This window comes from Callithrix jacchus, chromosome 5, assembly GCF_049354715.1.
Source record: "Callithrix jacchus isolate 240 chromosome 5, calJac240_pri, whole genome shotgun sequence".
NCBI classification, from domain to species: domain Eukaryota; kingdom Metazoa; phylum Chordata; class Mammalia; order Primates; family Cebidae; genus Callithrix; species Callithrix jacchus.
This window is the reverse complement of record NC_133506.1, coordinates 38,974,133-38,994,398: the sequence shown is the minus strand read 5'-3', so window position 1 is coordinate 38,994,398 and position 20,266 is coordinate 38,974,133. Positions and strand designations below refer to the sequence as shown.

At 43.3% G+C, this 20,266-nt stretch overlaps 1 protein-coding gene and 1 pseudogene across 8 annotated transcripts in view; one reads left to right on the top strand and one right to left on the bottom strand.

The window, feature by feature from the left end:
- Positions 1–19,683, bottom strand: part of IFT52 (intraflagellar transport 52) — a 52,551-nt gene extending 32,868 nt beyond the window's left edge. For 5 of the 7 annotated variants that reach the window (XM_078371718.1, XM_054255387.2, XM_035298653.3 and 2 more), the window contains exons 1-6: positions 19,545–19,683; positions 14,969–15,093; positions 13,883–13,970; positions 5,816–5,945; positions 5,450–5,525; positions 3,107–3,178 (exon numbers count right to left, since the gene is read on the bottom strand). Coding sequence is in view for 2 of the 7 variants with exons in the window: in XM_035298653.3 (XP_035154544.1) it covers positions 3,107–3,178; positions 5,450–5,525; positions 5,816–5,945; positions 13,883–13,970; positions 14,969–15,087 (485 nt within the window). In the remaining 5 variants the exon portion in view is untranslated. Of the gene's footprint in view, positions 1–2,958; positions 3,019–3,106; positions 3,181–5,449; positions 5,526–5,815; positions 5,946–13,882; positions 13,971–14,968; positions 15,094–19,544 lie in introns of those variants that run through there. The other 2 variants (XM_035298656.3, XM_078371722.1) reach the window with 1 other exon arrangement.
- LOC103792900 (adenosine 5'-monophosphoramidase HINT1 pseudogene) lies at positions 23–1,425 on the top strand (annotated as a pseudogene). The gene has a single exon (XR_013535206.1). The product of XR_013535206.1 is annotated as an adenosine 5'-monophosphoramidase HINT1 pseudogene (transcript).
- Positions 19,684–20,266: the final 583 nt, after the last annotated feature.

Below are 20,266 nucleotides of genomic sequence, written 5' to 3'. Positions count from 1 at the left end.
CACAGCTAATCACATTATTTTATTTTTTAATTTCATTTTGTTTATTTATTTTTTGAGACAGGGTCTCATCTGTCACCCAGCTGGAGTGCAGCAGTGCAATCTCAGCTCACTGCTACCTCTGCTTCCCGGAGTCAAATAATTCTCCAGTCTCAGTCTCCTGTGTAGCTGGGAAAACAGGTGTGAGCCACCAACACCTGGCTAAATTTTTGTAATTTTTTGGTAGAGACAGGGTTTCACTATGTTGCCCAAGCTGGTCTTGAACTCCTGAGCTCAAGTGATCTGCCTGCCTCAGCCTCCCAAAGTGTTGGGATTATAGGTGTGAGCCACAGTACCCGGCCCACATTATTTCATTTCTAAAATTTTGAAATGTGCATGAAAATTGAATAAAAATTCCAATTTTTATTGGGTAAAATATCTCAAAGTACAGAGTTATTATAAATGAATGAGAAAAGACAAACCATCAGTAGAAAAATGGCCAAAGAGCAGTAAACAGGAAATTCACAGAAGAAATACAATCAGCCAACAGACTTTAAAGGCCATACTAATAATAAAAAATGCAAATTAAAAGAAACAGATACCATTTTTACTAGAATACTCCATGCTGGCAAGAGAGGAAAATGGGGTGTGCTCATAGGGACTGTAAGTGCTACCATCTACCTGACAGACATCTATCAGTGCATTATATTTGGTAACCCATCAGTTGAAAGACCTCTGACCCAGAAATTTCAATGCGGAGAAGTTTACTCTAAAAAATACTGCCACAAGTGCACAAAACTGTACATACAAAGATGTTCACTTATCCTAGCACTTTGGGAGGCTGAGGGGGGTGGATCACCTGAGGTAAAGAGTTCAAGACCAGCCTGACCAACATGGTGAAACTCTGTCTCTACTAAATATACAAAAATTAGCCCTTGGTCACCGCGCGGGAGAGAGGCAGAGATGGCAGATGAGAGCGCCAAGGCTCAGGTCGCTCGGCCTGGTGGCGACACGATCTTCGGGAAGATCATCCGCAAGGAAATCCCAGCCAAAATAATTTTCGAGCATGACCGGTGCCTTGTTTTCCACAACATTTTTCCTCAAGCACCAATACATTTTCTGGTGATACCCAAGAAACATATATCCCAGATTTCTGCAGCAGCAGATGATGATGAAAGTCTTCTTGAACACTTAATGATTGTTGGCAAGAAATGTGCTGCAGATCTGGGCCTGAATAAGGGCTACCGAATGGTAGTGAATGAAGGTTCAGATGGTGGACAGTCTGTCTATCACATTCATCTCCATGTTCTTGGAGGTCGGCAGATGCATTGACCTCCTGGTTAAGCACATTTTAGGGATAATTTTCCCTTCTCTAGGCAATGATTAAGTTAGGCAAGTTTCAGTATGTTAAGTGGCACACTTATTTTTGCCTGTGTATGGAGAGATTCAGTAAATAATTTTCAAACCGGATACATAATAAAAGACATTGTTGCATGGTTAAAAAAAAATACAAAAATTAGGCCGGGCGCAGTGGCTCAAGCCTGTAATCCCAGCACTTTGGGAGGCTGAGGCGGGTGGATCACGAGGTCAAGAGATCGAGACCATCTTGGTCAACATGGTGAAACCCCGCCTCTACTAAAAATACAAAAAATTAGCTGGGCATGGTGGCGCGTGCCTGTACTCCCAGCTACTCGGGAGGCTGAGGCAGGAGAATTGCCTGAATCCAGGAGGCGGATGTTGCAGTGAGCCGAGATCGCACCATTGCACTCCAACCTGGGTAACAAGAGCGAAACTCTGTCTCAAAAAAAAAAAAAAAAAAATACAAAAATTAGCCAGGCATGGTGGCAGGTGCCTATAATCCCAGCTACATGGGAGGCTGAGGCAGAAAAATGGCTTGAACTCAGGAAGCAGAGGTTGCAGTGAGCTGAGATCAGGCCATTGCACTCTAGACTGGGTGACAGACCAAGACCCTGTCTCAAAAAAAAAAAAAAAAAAAAAAAAGCACACGTGAACTTCTTTTTTTTTTGAGATGGAGTTTCACTCTTGTTGCCCAGGCTGGAGTGCAATGACACAGTCTCTGCTCACTGCAAGCTCTGCCTTCCAGGTTCAAGTGATTCTCCTGCCTCAGCCTCCCAAGTAGCTGGGATCACAGGCATGTACCACCACACGTGGCTAATTTTATATTTTTAGAAGAGACAGGGTTTCTCCATGTCAGTCAGGCTGGTCTTGAACTCCTGACCTCAGGTGAACCACCTGCCTTGGCCTTCCAAAATGCTGGGATTACAGGTAAGCCACTGTGCATGGCCTATGCTTTATTATATATAATAACAAATATAATTTTTTTTTTGAGACAAAATCTCGCTCTGTTCCCCAGGCTAGTGTGGAATGGTGCAATGGCAGCTCACTGCAACCTCCACCTCCTGGGTTCAATCGATTCTCCTGTCTCAGCCTCCCGAGTAGCTGGGACTATAGGCATGTGCCACCACACCCGGCTACTTTTTGTATTTTTAGTAGAGACGAGGTTTCCCCATGTTGGTTATGCTGGTCTCAAACTCCTGACCTCAGGCGATCCACCTGCCTCGGCCTCCCAAAGTGTTGATTACAGGTATGAGCCACTGCGCCCAGCCTCAATACTATATTATTATTATTTCTGTGACAGAGTCTCACTCTGTCATCCAGGCTAGAGTGCAGTGGTGCAATCTTGGCTCACTGCAACCTTCACCTCCTAGATTCAAGCAATTCTCCTGCCTCAGCCTCAAGGGTAGCTGAGATTACAGGCACGCACCATCATGCCCAGCTACTTTTTGTTATTTTTAGTAGAGACAGGGTTTCACCATGGTGGTCAGGCTGGTCTCCAACTCCTGACCTTGTGATCTGCCCACCTTGGCCTCCCAAAGTGCTGGGATTACAGGTGTAAGCCACCACACCCAGCCTGAATACTATATTATTAAGACTACCTCCGGAAGAGGAACATGGACTTACAGTGCAGAGCTTCTACTTTTTTCCTCTTGACCTGTTCAAATTCTGATTATTTTTTTAACCCTGAAAAAAAAATCTTTTCATTTAGAAAAAGCAGACTCTTCAACAAAATGATACGTCCTCCTCATGTGGCATCAGAAAACCCACTCACTGGGCATTGTTTCCACTGCTTTCCTCATCAATGATTCCAGGCACAGCCTTTCCCGCAGCTCGGCTAATTTCCCTTGAAGAAGAAAAATTAAAATCTAGTAAACAAAAAAAAAAATTTGAGAATTTCACACTGCATTCATTAATATAGTAAGTATGAACTGGATGCAAGGATTTTGGAGACTTCAAGACACAATTTTAAAAAATAAAAGTAGACCCACACATCTTTTGGAATCTTGCAAAAGTTAACATTAGTGTCAGAATCAGTTCTCCTCTCTTGTGACTTTTGAGGAAGGGGTTCATATTCTAGGTCCACATTTCAGTAGAATTCCTAGCATAAAGGAAGTGTGGAATGAATAATTTTAAACATAGAAAAGCTCAGAAGGCATCTGATGCTACCCCCCTCATGCATTCATTTCCAACTTCCTAAGAACCTCTGATTTATGTTTTAGGATCCAGATAAGAGAAAGGTGACCCCATCACAGGCTGCAGGGGATGGATGACCTAGCTATGCGATCAGGCCACTTTGGGACACACACTGTAGCTTAGGCCAGTTTAAACAGAGCAAATCTCAGGACTACTTTTTTTTTAAGACAAGAGTTTGCTCTTGTTGCCCAGGCTGGAGTGCAATGGGGTGATCTCGGCTCACCACAACCTGTGCCTCCAGGGTTCAAATGATTCTCCTGCCTCAGTCTCCCAAGTAGCTGGGATTTCAGGATTGTGCCACCACGCCCAGCTAATTTTGCATTTTTTAGTAGAGACGGGGTTCCCCCATGTTGGTCACACTGGTATCAAAGTCCAGACCTCAGGTTATCCATCCGCCTTGGCCTCCCAAAGGGCTGGGATTACAGGCATGAGCCACTGCGTCCGGCCTTTCAAAAAATTTATTTATTTATTTTTGAGACAGGGTCTCTGTCTGTTGCCCAGGCTGGAGTGTAGTGGCATGATCTTAGCTCACCACAACTTTTGCATCACTTGGGTTCTCTCATCTCAGCCTCCAGAGGAGATGGGATTATAGTCTCACACCACACACCTGGCTAATTTTTGTATTTTCAGTAGAGATGGGGTTTCACCATGTTGGCCAGGCTGGTCTCAAACTCCTGACATCATGTGACCTGACTGCCTAGGCCTCCCAAAGTGCTGGGGTTACAGGTGTGAGCCACCACACCCAACCAGGACTACTCTTCCTGGGAATGCTGGGACCAAGGCATACTCTCTTGTTTCAGATGGTATGGCATGCAGATATAAATATGGGAACTGTTAAAACTATTCAGCTCACACATAGAGGAGAGCAGAGCCAAGAGAACTGCAGAGAAATAGACCTGGATCCCTGATGACAGGAATCTTTCAGTTAATCCATATCCAATACCTGCACTATTTCTGGGCTTTCTGATTACATGAATTTACTGTTTATTCTCTTTATCAAAAAATTATTTATTGTTTAGTCTCTTTATTGTTTAACCCCATTTGAATAGGGTTTTCTGTCATTTGCAACTGGAAGTATCCTAAATGGCAAAAAGGTAAATGTGGGCGAGGCATTATGGCTAAGCTTGTAATCCTAGCACTTTGGGAGGCCAAGGTGGGAGGATCACTTGAGGCCAGGAGTTCAAGACCAGCCTGGGCAACATGGTGAGGCCCCATTTCTACAAAAATTTAAAAAAATTAGCCAGGCATGATAGTGCATGTCTGTAGCCCCAGCTACTTGGGAGACTAAGGTGGGAGGATCACTTAAGCCTGGGAAGTCAAGGCTGCAGTGAGCTGTGTTCCCACCACTGTATTCCAGCCTGAGCAACAGAGCAAGACTCTGTCTCAAAAACAAAATAAAAAATAAGGTGTATGTGAAGTAAGTTTCAAAAGATGGAGAAATATAATTTGATGAATGAGAAGTAGTAATATAGTAAAATAAATTATATCATAAAAAGGCAAGAAAGAAGAAGGGATAGTAAAAAGAACTGTGTGAGAAGAGATGAGGGAAGATTCATGTAAAAGAAATGAATTATGTGTAAAGATATTTCTGTTTTCTTTCTTTTTTTTTTTTTTGAGATGAAGTCTTGCTCTGTTACTCAAGCTGGAGTGCAATGGTACAATCTTAGCTCACTGCAGCCTCCACTCGATTCTCCTGCCTCAGCCTCCCGAGTAGCTGGGAGTACAGGTGCACACCACCACACCCAGCTGAGTTTTTGCATTTTTAGTAGAGACAAGGTTTCACCATGTTGGCCAAGCTTGTTTCAAACTCCTGACCTCAAATGATCCACATGCCTTGGCCTTCCATAGTGCTGGGATTACTAGTGGCCTAGGCATGAGCCACTGTGCCTGGCCAAGGTATTCCTGCTTTCAACATGCTTACCTGTTCAAGACTCCACTGGAAACTAGAGCTTCTTTAGGATGGAAATATTTATGATATACAGTTCTAACCACAGCATCTACGAGTCAAAAAGAGAAGGAGACATATTTTAGGTTAGAAATAAGTTTGATATTACAGACTCATACTAATTTTGACATGAAAGGCACCCTGAACTCAGTTCCAATTCATCTCACTTTATACATGGAAGCAGCCCAGGCCCAGGAGGCTCAGAATGCATATGAGAATGGAACATTAAAACATGCACACTCAGCCCAGGGCTTTTTCCATGATGCCACTGGACCCAGAGGGCTGATATCAAATAATAAATAGAAAATTACTCTGTCTACTGAAAATAATAAAAATAGTTACCATTATTAATCATGATTCCATATTCTTCTAGTAAAAAGTTAATATTGGTGCCAAATCTGGATTCTCCACCTTCACCTAGCATCACAAGGATATCTCCACCGCTGTCAAGGTATTTCTTCAGGATTTCAAACTACACAAAGGAAAAAAGCAATCCATGAATATACTCAAAAGACTTTTGCCCAAAATACTATGAATAAAACCTTAACTAGATGAAAAATTAATACTTCAAATCTATAAGGCATTCACATATAAACATACAAGAGAAAATGTACTCTTTTTTTTTTTTTTTTTTGAGATAGAGTCTAGCTCTGTCACCCAGGCTTGAGTGATCTTGGCTCACTGCAACCTCCGCCTCTCAGGTTCAAGCGATTCTCCTGCCTCAGCTTCCCAAGTAGCTGAGATATAGATGCATGCCACCACACCCAGTTAATTTTTGTATTTTTAGTAGAGACAGGGTTTTACCATCTTGGCCAGGATAGTCTTGATCTCTTGACCTCGTGATCCGCCTGCCTCGGCCTCCAAAAGTGCTGGGATTACAGGTCTGGGCCACTGCACCCAGCCAAAATGTGCTCTCTGTGTATGATCTCCAAGCTTGTCTCTGAGTATAAAGCTCCAAAATTCTCAAACTAAATGAACAGTTTCAAAGCTATCCAGACAGCAAACAAAAAGTGAAAAACATTACTAAAGGAAGCTCACAGTTCTCCATTCGGCAGCAGATGCCAGCTGTACCTACTTTCCCCTGGCAACCAAAAATGTCTCTTGAGATTGCCATATGTTCCCTCGGGAGAAGAAGAAACAGAATCACCCCTGGTTAAGAACCACTGATTTAGACAATGCCTTTGCTTGACTGCCCACAGAGGATATCAGGATGAAGGCATTTCATACGACACCTCGGAAGAATTCTGTTCAAGGTCAATGACCAAGCCATAAAGAGAAATGCACGTTTTCTGCTCATCTCCTGGAAGCTCTCTCTTGTTTTCACAGAGCTGGGGATGGGAGAAAAATCTAGGGTTAATCTTGCTGGTCTAGCCTGAGAAAATCTGGGGTGGGTGGTTGAGACAAACAGTTTCTCAACTTTTTTCATCAAGTACTCTAGCAGAAAAAAATATGAACATGTGTATAAATACATCCAATATATATGTATCTCTATATAAAATATGTACCTTATAATTTAAAACAACTCCCAAAAAGGAAATGTTTTAAAGGTAACAAAAATATGAATAGGGTCAGGTGCAGTGACTCATGCCTGTAATCCCAGCACTTTGGGAGGCCAAGGCAGGTGGATCACAAGGTCAACAGATCAAGACCATCCTGGCCAACACGGTGAAACCCCATCTCTACTTAAAAAAAAAAAAATACAAAAATTAGCAGGGCTTAGTGATGCACATCTATAATCCCAGCTTCTTGGGAGGCTGAGGAAGGAGAATCACTTGAACCTGGGAGGTGGAGGATGCAGTGAGCCAAGATCACACCACTACACTCCAGCCTGTGCAACGAGAGCAAAACTCTGCCTCAAAACAAAAATATATATGAATAATAAATGTAATTTCTTTCTGGTACCCCACTGATTCATCACATGCATCCTACTTTGGAAACTACTGCCCATACTAGCTTTGCCACAGCATAGCCCTCTTGCTCTTGCATGCACCCTAAATTTTCCTCTCTTTCTGCCTTCCCCACATTGTAGAAAACAAATGAATCTTCTGAGGCCAAGGGGGGCAGATCACTTGAGGTTAGGAATTTGAGACCAGCCTGGCCAACATGGTGAAACCTCGTCTCTACTAAAAATACAAAAATTAGGGCCGGGCGCAGTGGCTCACGCCTGTAATCCCAGCACTTTGGGAGGCCAAGACGGGTGGATCACAAGGTCAAGAGATTGAGACCATCCAGGTCAACATGGTGAAACCCCGTCTCTACTAAAAATACAAAAAATTAGCTAGGCATGGTGGCGCGTGCCTGTAATCCCAGCTACTCGGGAGGCTGAGGCAGGAGAATTGCCTGAGCCCAGGAGGCGGAGGTTGCGGTGAGCCGAGATTGTGCCATTGCACTCCAGCCTGGGTAACAAAAGCGAAACTCCGTCTCAAAAAAACAAAAACAAACAAACAAAAAAACAAAAATTAGCCAGGCATGGTGATGCATGCCTGTAGACTGAGCTACTCAGGAGACTGAGGCAGGAGAATTGCTTGAACCCAGGAGGCAGAGGTTGCAGTGAGTCGAGATAGCACCACTGCATACGAGCCTGGGTGACAGAGCAAGATTCCATCTCAAAAACAAAGCAAAACAAAACAAAAATGAATCAATTATTTCAAAATCAAAATTAAGGCGGGGTGCAGTGGCTTACTCCTGTAATCCCAACACTTTGGGAGGCTGAGGTGGGTGGACCACTTGAGGTCAGGAGCTAAAGACCAGCCTGGCCAACAGGGTGAAACCTCATCTCTACTAAAAATACAAGAAATAGCTGGGTGTGGTGAAAGATGCCTGTAATCCCAGCTACTCGGGAGGCTGAGGCAGAAGAATCAGTTGAACCTGGGCGGTGGAGGTTGCAGTGAGCTGAGACTGTGCCAGTGTACTCCAGCCTGGGTGACAGAGCAAGACTCTGTCTCAAAAAAAAACATTAAAAAAAAAAATCAGCTCAAAGGCCAGTTCCTCTAGCCCCTTTAATCCAATACCTCTTTTCTGTGCTTCTGTAGAAATGTGGAACTTAGAACATTGATCATTATTGCTAAATGGTCCATTTGTTTGATTTCCCCTAGAATATCAGTTTCTTGAGAGACCATTTGCTATTTGACTTTGATCCCTAGCATTAGTCCTAGGACTTGGCACATAACTAGGTACGTAACAGATCCTTAATAAATATTTTTTGGAACAACAGAAAAACAAATGAAATATAACTGCACCGTTCTGGACCCTGAACAACAAGCTGAATCTCTCCCTAAATCCCATCTTCCTTTTGATTTCCTCTCGAACTCCTCTTCCCAGACAGCCCTAAATATATGCTATGTTCGGCCGGGCACGGCGGCTCAATCACGAGGTCAAGAGATTGAGACCATCCTGGTCAACATGATGAAACCCCGTCTCTACTAAAAATACAAAAAATTAGCTGGGCATGGTGGCGCGTGCCTGTAATCCCAGCTACTCAGGAGGCTGAGGCAGGAGAATTGTCTGAACCCGGGAGGTGGAGGTTGCAGCGAGCCAGGATCGCGCCATTGCACTCCAGTCTGGGTAACAAGAGCGAAACTCCGTCTCAAAAAAAAATAATATATATATATATGCGCTATGTTCTATGACTGCTAATAGAAAGCCAGGTATAGTTTGCAACATCTATTCTCAGAACATAGCTTTTGCTTGGGAAATTCTACTGGGACTTGGTATTTATGATTATGTGGTTCTGGGATTTGTCCTTGTTGTCTAAATGCAATGAATATACAGTAGGTATTGATATCTACTGTGTCCTATTGGCCATCTGGCATTTTAAGAAAAAGATACATGAAGGATTTGGTGTAGTAACACAGTTGGGCAAAGGTTGAAGGGGCTTCCACAAATTATGACCCAGGTTCCACCTATGTGTGTAAGTGAGCCCCTTCTAACGAAAGAACATATATTTGGTACAAATTGGAGGTTTCTTACTTCTTGATGGCAAAAACAAGAAGAAAGATTAAATTTGTAGACTTAAATTTTAGAAATGGCTTTGAATGTATTCACACTGTTAAGTTTTACAATGTGGCAGCAAATGTAAGATATTTAACATAATCGATACTGGATGGTCCAGGCCAGTGGCTCTCAGTGGCAGCATTTAAACCATCTAGCATGTATTTTGGATTACCATAATATTAATATGGTAAAATATTAATGCCATAATATTAATACTTAAGGACATTTTAGTGGGTAAAGGGCAGGAAAATTAAGGCCTGCAATGTTCAGACCAGTCCAACAGAGTAAATAACTGATCGACAATATTTGAGTTTCTTCTCAGTCACTTATGTTTAAAAAAGAAAAGCAAACAAACAGAAGAAACTTAGCCTAGAATCTAACTAAATTTATTTATTTATTTTTTTGAGATGAAGTCAAAGGTCTCAGCTCACTGAAACCTTCACTTCCCAGGTTCAAGCGATTCTCTTGCCTCAGACTCCCAAGTAGCTGTGACTGACTACAGGCGCCTGCCACCACCTCCGGCTAATTTTCATATTTTTAGTAGAGACAGAGTTTCACTGTGTTGGCCAGGCTGGTCTCAAACTCCCGACCTCAGGTGATTAGTCTGCCTTGGCCTTCCAAACTGCTGGGATTACAGGTGTGAGCTACCACACCCAGCCTAAATTATATATAAATTTTATAAAGTATTTTTTGCACGATTTAACATACTAAATTCGCAGATACCCAACTACCATGTAAATTCAGAAAAAAATTACACCCTTTTTATTAATAGAACTTTACCAAGAGTTAGTATTTTAGAAAAATCACATCACTGACAGCAACACGGCTCGATCTGAATTGCCAATTCATCACTGCCACCAGTCTGTATCTGTATCTAACCCACTCATGGGAGTTCTATATATTTATTAAATATTTATTTCAAAATGCCAAACATAAAGAAGTGTTCTGGGCCGGGCGCGGTGGCTCAAGCCTATAATTCCAGCACTTTGGGAGGCCAAGGTGGGTGGATCACGAGGTCAAGAGATCGAGACCATCCTAGTCAACATGGTGAAACCCCATCTCTACTAAAAATACCAAAAAATTAGCTGGGCACGGTGGCGCGTGCCTGTAACCTCAGCTACTCAGGAGGCTGAGGCAGGAGAATTGCCTGAACCCAGGAGGCGGAGGTTGCGGTGAGCTGAGATCGCACCATTGCACTCCAGCCTGGGTAACAAGAGTGAAACTCCATCTCACAAAAAAAAAAAAAAAAAAAAAAAAAAAAGAAGTGTTCTAATGCATGTATGCCCAAACTTAAATACATATATTCTTCTAGTGTATATATGCCTAAACATTACAGTTTAAAATACATATATTCTTTTATAAATCATCCTTTAATTTCTGAATATTAAAGTCAGGATGTTATACTGCCTTTATAAAAAATGATGGTGGGTTAGATTGTCTTAGCATTTCAGTTCAGGATAATAAAGGTGGCATTTGTAATATAGGTGGATGCTGGTCTGTCAGGGTTGGAAAATACTCATCTCACCTACATGGTTTCCTGGTGGTAACTGAATACCACCACAAAGCTAGTGTGATGAGTTACTGTAGTTGAGGTGGAAATAGGGGAAGGCTTTTCAGCCTAGTTTCTAGCCTGATACTAGCATCTACTATCAGACATATGATATCTGTTCTATCACAGAAGCTTCTGGAAGCCAACATTAAAAAGGCACCTAGCTGTGTGTGGTGGTGCTTTCCTGTAGTCCCAGCTACTCAGGAGGCTGAGGCAGGAGAATCACTTGCACCCGGGAGGCAGAGGTTGCAGTGAGCTGAGATCACGCCATTGCACTTCAGCCTGGGCAACAAGAGTGAAACTCCATCTCAAAAAAAAGAAACAGGCATCACACAGCTTTCCAGGGGTAACAGTCTGGCAGGCCAGCAGTGATGACAAAAGCAGTGATCTTACCAGGATGAGCCCACTGGAAGAACAGAAACTCAAGGGAATGCTGGTTCCTAGGGAAAAAGCCAAAGGCTTTTCTTACCACCCCACTCCAACTCTAAAGAGAAGGCATGGTGTCAGGGATTGGTCTGGGAGGTTTTATTAGGCTAAATTATATCACACTTGCCTCTTGAAGGACTCGTGTCTCTTGGATGTAACAGCCTTCCATCCCTGGAAGCCCAAACTAAGGCTTGGGCTGGCACCCATCTCCACTTGGGAAAAGGCCCAGGCACCAGGTTCTGACCTTCTCTCCAGATGCCCCTGCGTTTCTGAAGCTGGTTGGTCCCTGGCAAACACCAGGTCAACTCTCTCTTTGGCTTCACCAGGTAGATGGGGAGATGGAGCCAAAGCCCAACAAGTAATAAATTGTTGCTCTGCAGGCCACTGCCCTCTCTGTATACATTTCCCTCAGGGTCTCAGTGGGTAGGAGTCGCTGGTCACCTCCAAATTCCCAAGAGTAATTCCTACTTATTCTGTCAATTAAGCTGATCAAGCAATCATCTCTCTCTCCATGCCATTCCCAGAGGAGGAGGTCACCTTGCAATCAAATTGAGAAACAAAGGACACTAGAAATGTTCTTCAGTGGACATCTTCCCCATGACACCATCCAGAGTAACAGCAGGAGACCTTAGCCTGCCTCAATCTAAGGACCACATTGGCCTTGCCCTGCCTCAAACTACCTACTCCCCATATTCCCTCTGAGCACAAAGGTACTTCTCATGTCTCTGTAAAATGGCTCTTTCTGTGTTCTGGGTTTTTTGTTTTATTGACTGTGAAAAAACACACGCAATCTTTCCTAAAATGTACCATCTTAACCATTCTGAAATATTTAGTTCAGCAGTATTTTTTTTTTGAGACAGGGTCTCACTCTGTCGCCCAGGCTGCAGTGCAGTGGTACGATCTCGGCTCACTCGAGTGCAGTGGTGCGATCTCGGCTCACTGCAACCTCTGCCTCTTGGGTTCAAGCAATTCTCCTGCCTCAACCACCCAAGTACCTGGGAGTACAGGCATGTGCCACTGTGCCCAGCTAATTTTTGTATTTTTAGTAGGGAGAGCGTTTCACCATGTTGGCCAGGCTGGTCTCGAACTCCTGGCCTCAAGTGATCTATCCGCCTCCACCTCCCAAAGTGCTGGGATTACAGGTGTGAGCCACCATGCCTGGCCTAGTTCAGCAATATTAAACATACTCACACTATTGGGCAACCAATCTCCAGAACTCTTTTCATCTTGCAAAACTTGAAACTCTGTATATATTAAACAGCAATTCTCCATTCCCCGATTCCCCCAGGCCCTGGCAACCGCCACCATTCTATTTTCTGTCTCCACAAATTCGACTACTCTATATACCTCATGCTTGCATAAGTGACACCACAAAGTATTTGTCTTTTTGTCTGCCTTATTTTCATTTGGCACAACGTCCTCAAGGTTCGTCTATGTTGTAGTATGTATCAGAATTACCTTCCTATTTAAGACTAAATAATATTCCATTGTATGTATGTACCATATCTTCTCTATTCATCTGTTGATGAGTACTTGGGGTATTTCCCCCACCTTTTGGCTAATGTGAAGAGTGCTGCTAAGAAGATGGGTGTGCAGCTATCTGTTTGAGATCCTATTTTCCATTCTTTCGGGAATGTACCCAGAAGTGCAACTGCTAGAGCATATGGCAGGTTTGTCATTTTTTTTTTTTTTTTGAGACAGTTTAGCTCTGTCATCTGGATTGGAATGCAGTGGCCCAATTTCTGCTCACTGCAAACTCTGCTTCCCAAGTTCAAGCAAATCTCCTGCCTCAGCCTCCCGAGTAGCTGGGATTACAGACACACAACACCATGCCTGGCTAATTTTTGTATTTTTAGTAGAGATGGGGTTTCGCCGTGTTGGCCAGGCTGGTCTCAAACTCCTGACCTCAAGTGATCTGCCTTTCTCAGTCTCCCAAAGTGCCGGGATTATAGGCATGAGCCACTGCACCCTGCCATTGTATGGCAATTTTAGGTTTAAGTTTTGAGGAACTGTCATACTGTTTTTCACGGTGACTGTACATTTTAGATTCCTACCATCAGTGTGGAAGGGTTCCAATAACTTCCTATTCTTACCAATACTGTCATTTGTATTCTGGGCCTTACATTTTTCATTCTTTATCCATTCCATGACTTAGAATAATAAACATCTTTATTTTAAAGGGAATTTTCCTATTTTTAAAGTAAAAATACAGCAAAAAAGTGTGGCTAATATTTAATTAACCTACACTATGCATTTGGCCTACACAATGTGTTTTACAAGGAGTATCTCAGTTAATCATCACAACTTCATGATGAAAAGAGAGATGAAGTAACTACCTTAAGGCCACACATAAGTGGTGAAGGGGGATTCAAATCCAGGATTTCAGAACCCAGGCTCCTAATCATTTCACTATTATTTATTCTATAATGGCTATTTCTTACCTCAGTTGTAGTAAATTTTTCCCTTGGCCCAGCTGTAATCCACAGTTTCACTCCAATTAACTTCTCTGATGTGATTTCATCTTTTAAGCTAGAAATACAGTTTTAAAAGCAAATATTAGGTCCAGAATTTAAACCAATTTATGTATTATTTTAGTCTCTCAACTATTTTGAAGCAGAGGCCACAGAGGCTCAGACATGAAGGGACTAAGAGGTAACTGGTCCATTCTCTCTCAAAATGAGAATCCCCTCTACAGGCCTGCTCCAGAGTCATCCAGCTTCTGTTTAAATTCTTCCAGCAAGTCAAGGTGTTCAAATCAAGCCATGCTAAAGCAAAAGAAGTCCTCAATTACTTATTTAATCAGCCCTACCATTAGCTTGTAATGATTACACATCCTCACCTATTAAGAAGAAACATACACATAAACACATATAAAGTCAAAGTTATTCACATTTAATTATCATGTTTCCTTTCCCTAGTATTGACCTGAATCAAAAATACTAAGAAAACCTCTAACATCTTAAAAAGCTGTATGTGTATAATTAGAGTAATTTTTGGATTTGTGATTTAGAAAACAACTTAATAATATGCTGCCTTAATAATATGCTAATTGCTTATTTCAAAAGAAATTCTCTCTCTCTCTTTTTTTTTTTTTGACAGAGTCTCCCTCTGTTGCCCAGACTGGAGTGCACATGATCTCGGCTCACTATAGCCTTCACTTCCTGGGTTCAAGTGATTCTCATGCCTCAGCCTCCTGAGTAGCTGGGAATTATAGGCATGTACCATCACACCTGGCTAATTTTTGTATTTTCAGTAGAGATGAGGTTTTGCCATATTGGCCAGGCTGGTTTCGAACTCTTAACCTCAGGTGATCTGCCTGCCTCAGACTCCCAAAGTGCTGGGATTACAGGCATGAGCCACCGTGCCTTGCCCAAGAGATGTTTTAATAAGAATCTATTTCTGAATAATCTTTAAATTGAGTTTCTCCCACCTAAACAATCTATGTTACATAGGAAAACAAAGACTTTTCAGCTTTATCAGCAGGGCAATATCCCTTAGAAGGGAAAACAATATACATGGTGAGTCACCTCTGAATCTTCCAATTACTCCGAAGTTTTTTCTGCATGGATTTATAGCCATTGTTGGTGGTAAATATCTCCTTTTTGTAGGCATTGAAAAGAATGGTGCTCCGCAGCTCTTTCTCCATGGTTACCTTTATGGAAGAAAGATGGAATCAGAAAACCAATAAACAATATTCCAAAGACCCTAAAAGTAATAAATAGTTGCTTTCTACTTCTAATTTATCAAGAAAGGGTATACAACTGAAACCCATCTATGAAACTCCTACAGTTCTCAAAGGTTGAGAGTGAAATGCAAAAGCATAGTACAGAAACCTAAGACCAAACCAAACTCAGACCTCCCCCACTGGGTTTTGTTTTCTGCCTCTTGCCCAGGCCCTCCCAACAACCTATACCTATGGCCCTGCCCTGCCATCTCCCTGCTCTTTTGTCCCAAGACCATGTTTCCAACCTGATTCATCACTGCTAACTACTATTAAGTATGGGGTATAGTTGTAGATTCTTTATACACACACTCACACACACACACACACACACACACACACATTTTTTTGAGACAGAGTCTCACTCTGTCGCTCAGGCTGGAGGGCAGTGGTGCTATCTCAGCTCATTCAACCTCCACCTTCTGGATTCAAATGATTCTCCTGCTTCGGCTTCCTGAGTAGCTGGGACTACAGATACGTGCCACCACACCCGGCTAAATTTTTTTTTTAAAGATGGGGTTTCACCATGTTGGTCAGGCTGGTCTTGAACTCCTGACCTCAGGTGATCCGCCCGCCTTGGTCTCCAAAGTGTTTGGACTACAGGCGTGAGCCACCACGCCCGGCCCTAATTTTTTATTTTTAGTAGAGACAGGGTTTCACCATGTTGGCCAGGCTGGTCTCAAACTCCTGACCTCAGGTGAACTACCTGCCTCAGCCTCCCAAAGTGCTGGGGTTACAGGTGTGAGCCACTGCTCCTGGCCTTTATACATATATAAACTTACAGTTTTATGAAATAGGATCTTACCATATGTATTATCCTGAAACATACTTTTTTCACCTAATCTTGTATATTTGACATCTTTCTATGTCCGTACACATGGATCTACCATATTCCTTTAAACAGCTACACAGGGCCAGATGTAGTGGCTCACTCCTGGAATTCCAGCACTTTGAGAGGCTGAGGTGGGACGACTGCTTGAGCTCAGCAGTTCCAGACCAGCCTGGACAACATGGTAAAACCACATCTCTACCAAAAAAAAAATACAAAAAAATCAGCAGGGTGTGGTGGCACACATCTGTAGTCTCAGCTATTCAGGAGGCTGAGGTGGGAGGATTCCTTGAGCCCAGGACGTTGAGGCTGCAGTGAGCCACAATCACACCATTCTACACTCCAGCCTGGGCAACAGAGTGAGACCCCGTCTTTAAACAACAACAACGACCAAAATAAAAAAAGCAAAAAAGCTGCACGGTATTCGTTTTATGGATATACCACAATTTATTTAACCAGTCATATACTGATTGACATATTTTTTCAAATATTTTCTAGTAAAACAATACTAAAAACATCAATGTTAAACATGTTTTTGTGCCCTCTGCATATTTGTAGATTCTTTCCTATTGAATAGCCAAGTAAAGAATTTCCAAATTGCCCTCCAAAAAATATACTCATTTATACTTCCATTAACACACTTCTGTTTCCACACAAGCCTATTTCCAGTCTTTGTCATCTTTGTCAAAAATCCCCCTTAATTACTGTTTTAATATGCACGTTGAAATTCGTGAGATGGCAGTCTCTTGCTAGAGATTTCTGCCACTTGGATTTCTTCCGATTTTCTGTCCATGTACTCTGCTCATTTTTCTCTTTAAATTTTTCTTTCTTTTTTTTTTTTGAGACGGAGTTTCGCTCTTGTTACCCAGGCTGGAGTGCAATGGCGCAATCTCGGCTCACCGCAACCTCCGCCTCCTGGGTTCAGGCAATTCTCCTGTCTTAGCCTCCCGAGTAGCTAGGATTACAGGCACATGCCATGATGCCCAGCTAATTTTTTTTTTATTTTTAGTAGAGACGGGGTTTCACCATGTTGACCAGGATGGTCTCGATCTCTTGACCTCATGATCCACCCGCTTCGGCCTCCCAAAGTGCTGGGATTACAGGCTTGAGCCACCGCGCCTGGTCTAAATTTTTCTTTTTAAAAATTTATTCTTATTACCATTTGAGATAAAAGTCCCACTATGTCACCCAGGTTGGAGTGAAGTGGTATAATCACAACTCATTATAGTCTTGACCTGCTGGGCTCAAGCAATCCCACCTCAGTCTCTTGAGTAGCGGGGACTACAGGCACGAACCACCATGTCCATCCAGCTAATTTTTAATATTTTTTGTAGAAATGGGGTCTCACTATGTTGCCCAAGCTGGTCTTGAACTTCTGGCCTCAAGTGATCCTCCTACCTCAACCTCCCAAAGTGTGGGTACCCAGTTGGGTTTCATATTTTTCTAATTGATCATTAAACAAACATTTTCATAAGTTTATTTGGCTTCTGGTAGTTTTTTGCTTTGGTTGAATTTTGCAGGACACATAGATTTAAAATGTTAATGGAGTTAAAAGTATTTGTCGTTTCCTTTCTGGCTTCTGGATTACATGACACATTTAGAAGAGTTTCTGTTATTCTAAGATTATAAATAAATTCAACAAAGCTTACTTTCAGTACTTTGCGATGTAATTTTTTTGTTTGAGACAAGTCTGCTCTGTTGCCCAGGCTGGAGTGCAGTGACACAGATCTCGGCTCACCATAACCTTGGCCTCTCAGGTTCAAGAGATTCTTGTGCTTCCGCCTCCTAAGTGGCTAGGACAACAGGTGACCACCACACTTGGCTAATTCGTGCTGTAATTTTTTTTAACATCTAAATTTTAGTCCGATTGGAAATTACTGTGGTGCTCAATATGGGCTTCATTCCTTTTTTTTTTTTTTTTTTAATTTTCCATAGTCTCACTCTGTCACCCACGCTGGAGTGCAGTGGCGCAATCTGGGCTCATTGCAATCTCCACCTTCCAGGTGCAAGCGGGAGAATTCCTGGCTCAGCCTTCCCAGTAGCTGGGATTACAGGTGCGTGCCATAGTAGAGACAGGGTTTCACTATGTTGTCCAGGCTGGTCTGTAACTTCCGACCTCAAGTAATCCACTCCCTTCAGCCTTCTAAAGTCCTCGGATTACAGGTGTGAGACACTGCACTCAGCGGTTTAATTACTTTCTAAATTACTAAAAAGCTGCCCAACCCCAATCCATCTTTTCAATGCTGATTTGAAATACAGTACCACCTTGCCTATATAATAAATCCTATATATATCTGGCTCTTATTCTGAGTTCTAATATATTCTATCTGCCTGTAAGCTCCTGCTGTGTTCCATACTGCCTTTTTTTCATTTTTCCCCCAGAGGCAGGGTTTCCCTATCATGGCCCATGCTGGTCTCTCCTGGGCTTAAGGGACTCCTGGGCTTAAGGGATCCTCCCACCTCAGCCTACCAAGTAGCTAGGACAACAGGTCCACAGTGCTGTACCTATCTTCCATGCTAGTTTAATTGCTATACCTTTATAATATCTGGTGGTTCTGGAGAGCTAATCTCCCTTATTACCATTAATTTTAGAATTTTCCTGGCTACTCTGACATATTCTTCCTTATGAACTTCAACGCCATTTTGTCCAGTTGAAAAACTCCTCCTTCCATGATGCCACCATTGTGATACATCTATCTTTTTATGTTCTACTGTTAGTTCAGCCCCTGGTGAGGGTAGCAGGTCTGCGTTTCTGTACAGTCAGAACTAAACAAAAATGCACTTCCTTAATAATAGTATAAGGCCTTTAAAAAGATAAAAAGAACGAATATTCGGGTAGCGCTGTCCAACCATTCTCTTGCTTTCTTTTCAATAACATTACCAGTCAAATCAATATTTTCCCACACAAATGACCAAGGGGTCGCAGCCACGACAGAAGACAGATTAAGACTTTACAATGCCAGAACGCAATAAAATATATATTAAAAAAAAAAAAAAAAGACGGCCGGGCGCGGTGGCTCAAGCCTGTAATCCCAGCACTTTGGGAGACCGAGGCGGGTGGATCACGAGGTCAAGAGATCGAGACCATCCTGGTCAACATGGTGAAACCCCGTCTCTACTAAAAATACAAAAAATTAGCTGGGCATGGTGGCGCGTGCCTGTAGTCCCAGCTACTCAGGAGGCTGAGGCAGGAGAATTGCCTGAACCCAGGAGGCGGAGGTTGCGGTGACCCGAGATCGCGCCACTGCACTCCAGCCTGGGTAACAAGAGCGAAACTCCGTCTCAAAAAAAAATGACTTTACGATGCCTCGTCCGATGCTCTTTCATAGTCAACGGAACGACTCAACACCCGCGCCACAAGAGGCGGTGGAGATGGGCGCCCAACAGGAGCGCCAGGACACCGGCCTACGTCCGCGCCCTCAGTTTACTTCACTCCAGTCACCCCGGATGTTTCATGACCGGTCCAGCGGCCTCGAAGAGTGTGGCGAGGCCCTTGCCAGCTACCAGGCCGCCCCAACGCCCCAGCCGGCCCACCACGGTTGGAGAGCTTTACCTGAGGCCCAGGGACCACCTTCACCTGACGCCACACAGCAGCCTGCGGCCAGGTATCTAAGGCCGCATAGTAACCGGGGAGGCGCGGCGGCGCGCAGAGAAGGCGCGGCCCAGGGCGCTGCGCTACCTCCGGTCGACGTGATGACGACAGCACGGGAGGCGCCTTTCCGTCGCGGGCGCCGTGGGTGTTGGAGGGAGCCTGGCTGATGTGGGACTGTGCCATTTGGTGCATGAGGGGTAAATCCAAACACAACGAGAATTAACTTTTTTTTCCAACCCCCTCCCTCCAGAGAATTAACTTTTCACCAAAAATCAACCCACTGAATTTTGTTCTTTAATACCAATTTTGACTAAAGACTAATAACAACAGTAGGACCCAAGGGCACAAACTCTGCTCCACCCGCAGGTAGGAGAATAGTGAAGACTTCCGGGAGCGGTTGGAGGACGCCCCCCGACGATTCCCAAGTCCCAGGCATAGGGCGGAGTCGGGCGAGGGCGGGGCCGGACTATTAGGAACTACTTACCAGAAAAGGGTGGGCAGGATTAGTGTTGAGACTAATAGCACCGGATAATTCTATTTTATTAACCCCGTATCTTCGCTTGCCATGTTACCAGACCTGAGCGCCAGCGCGGATGGCTATAAGCCCGCCGCCCCTTGGGTGGGGAGTTAGAACTTGAACAGATTCTACAAAATTGTGAAAACTATTAACTGTATTAGGGAGT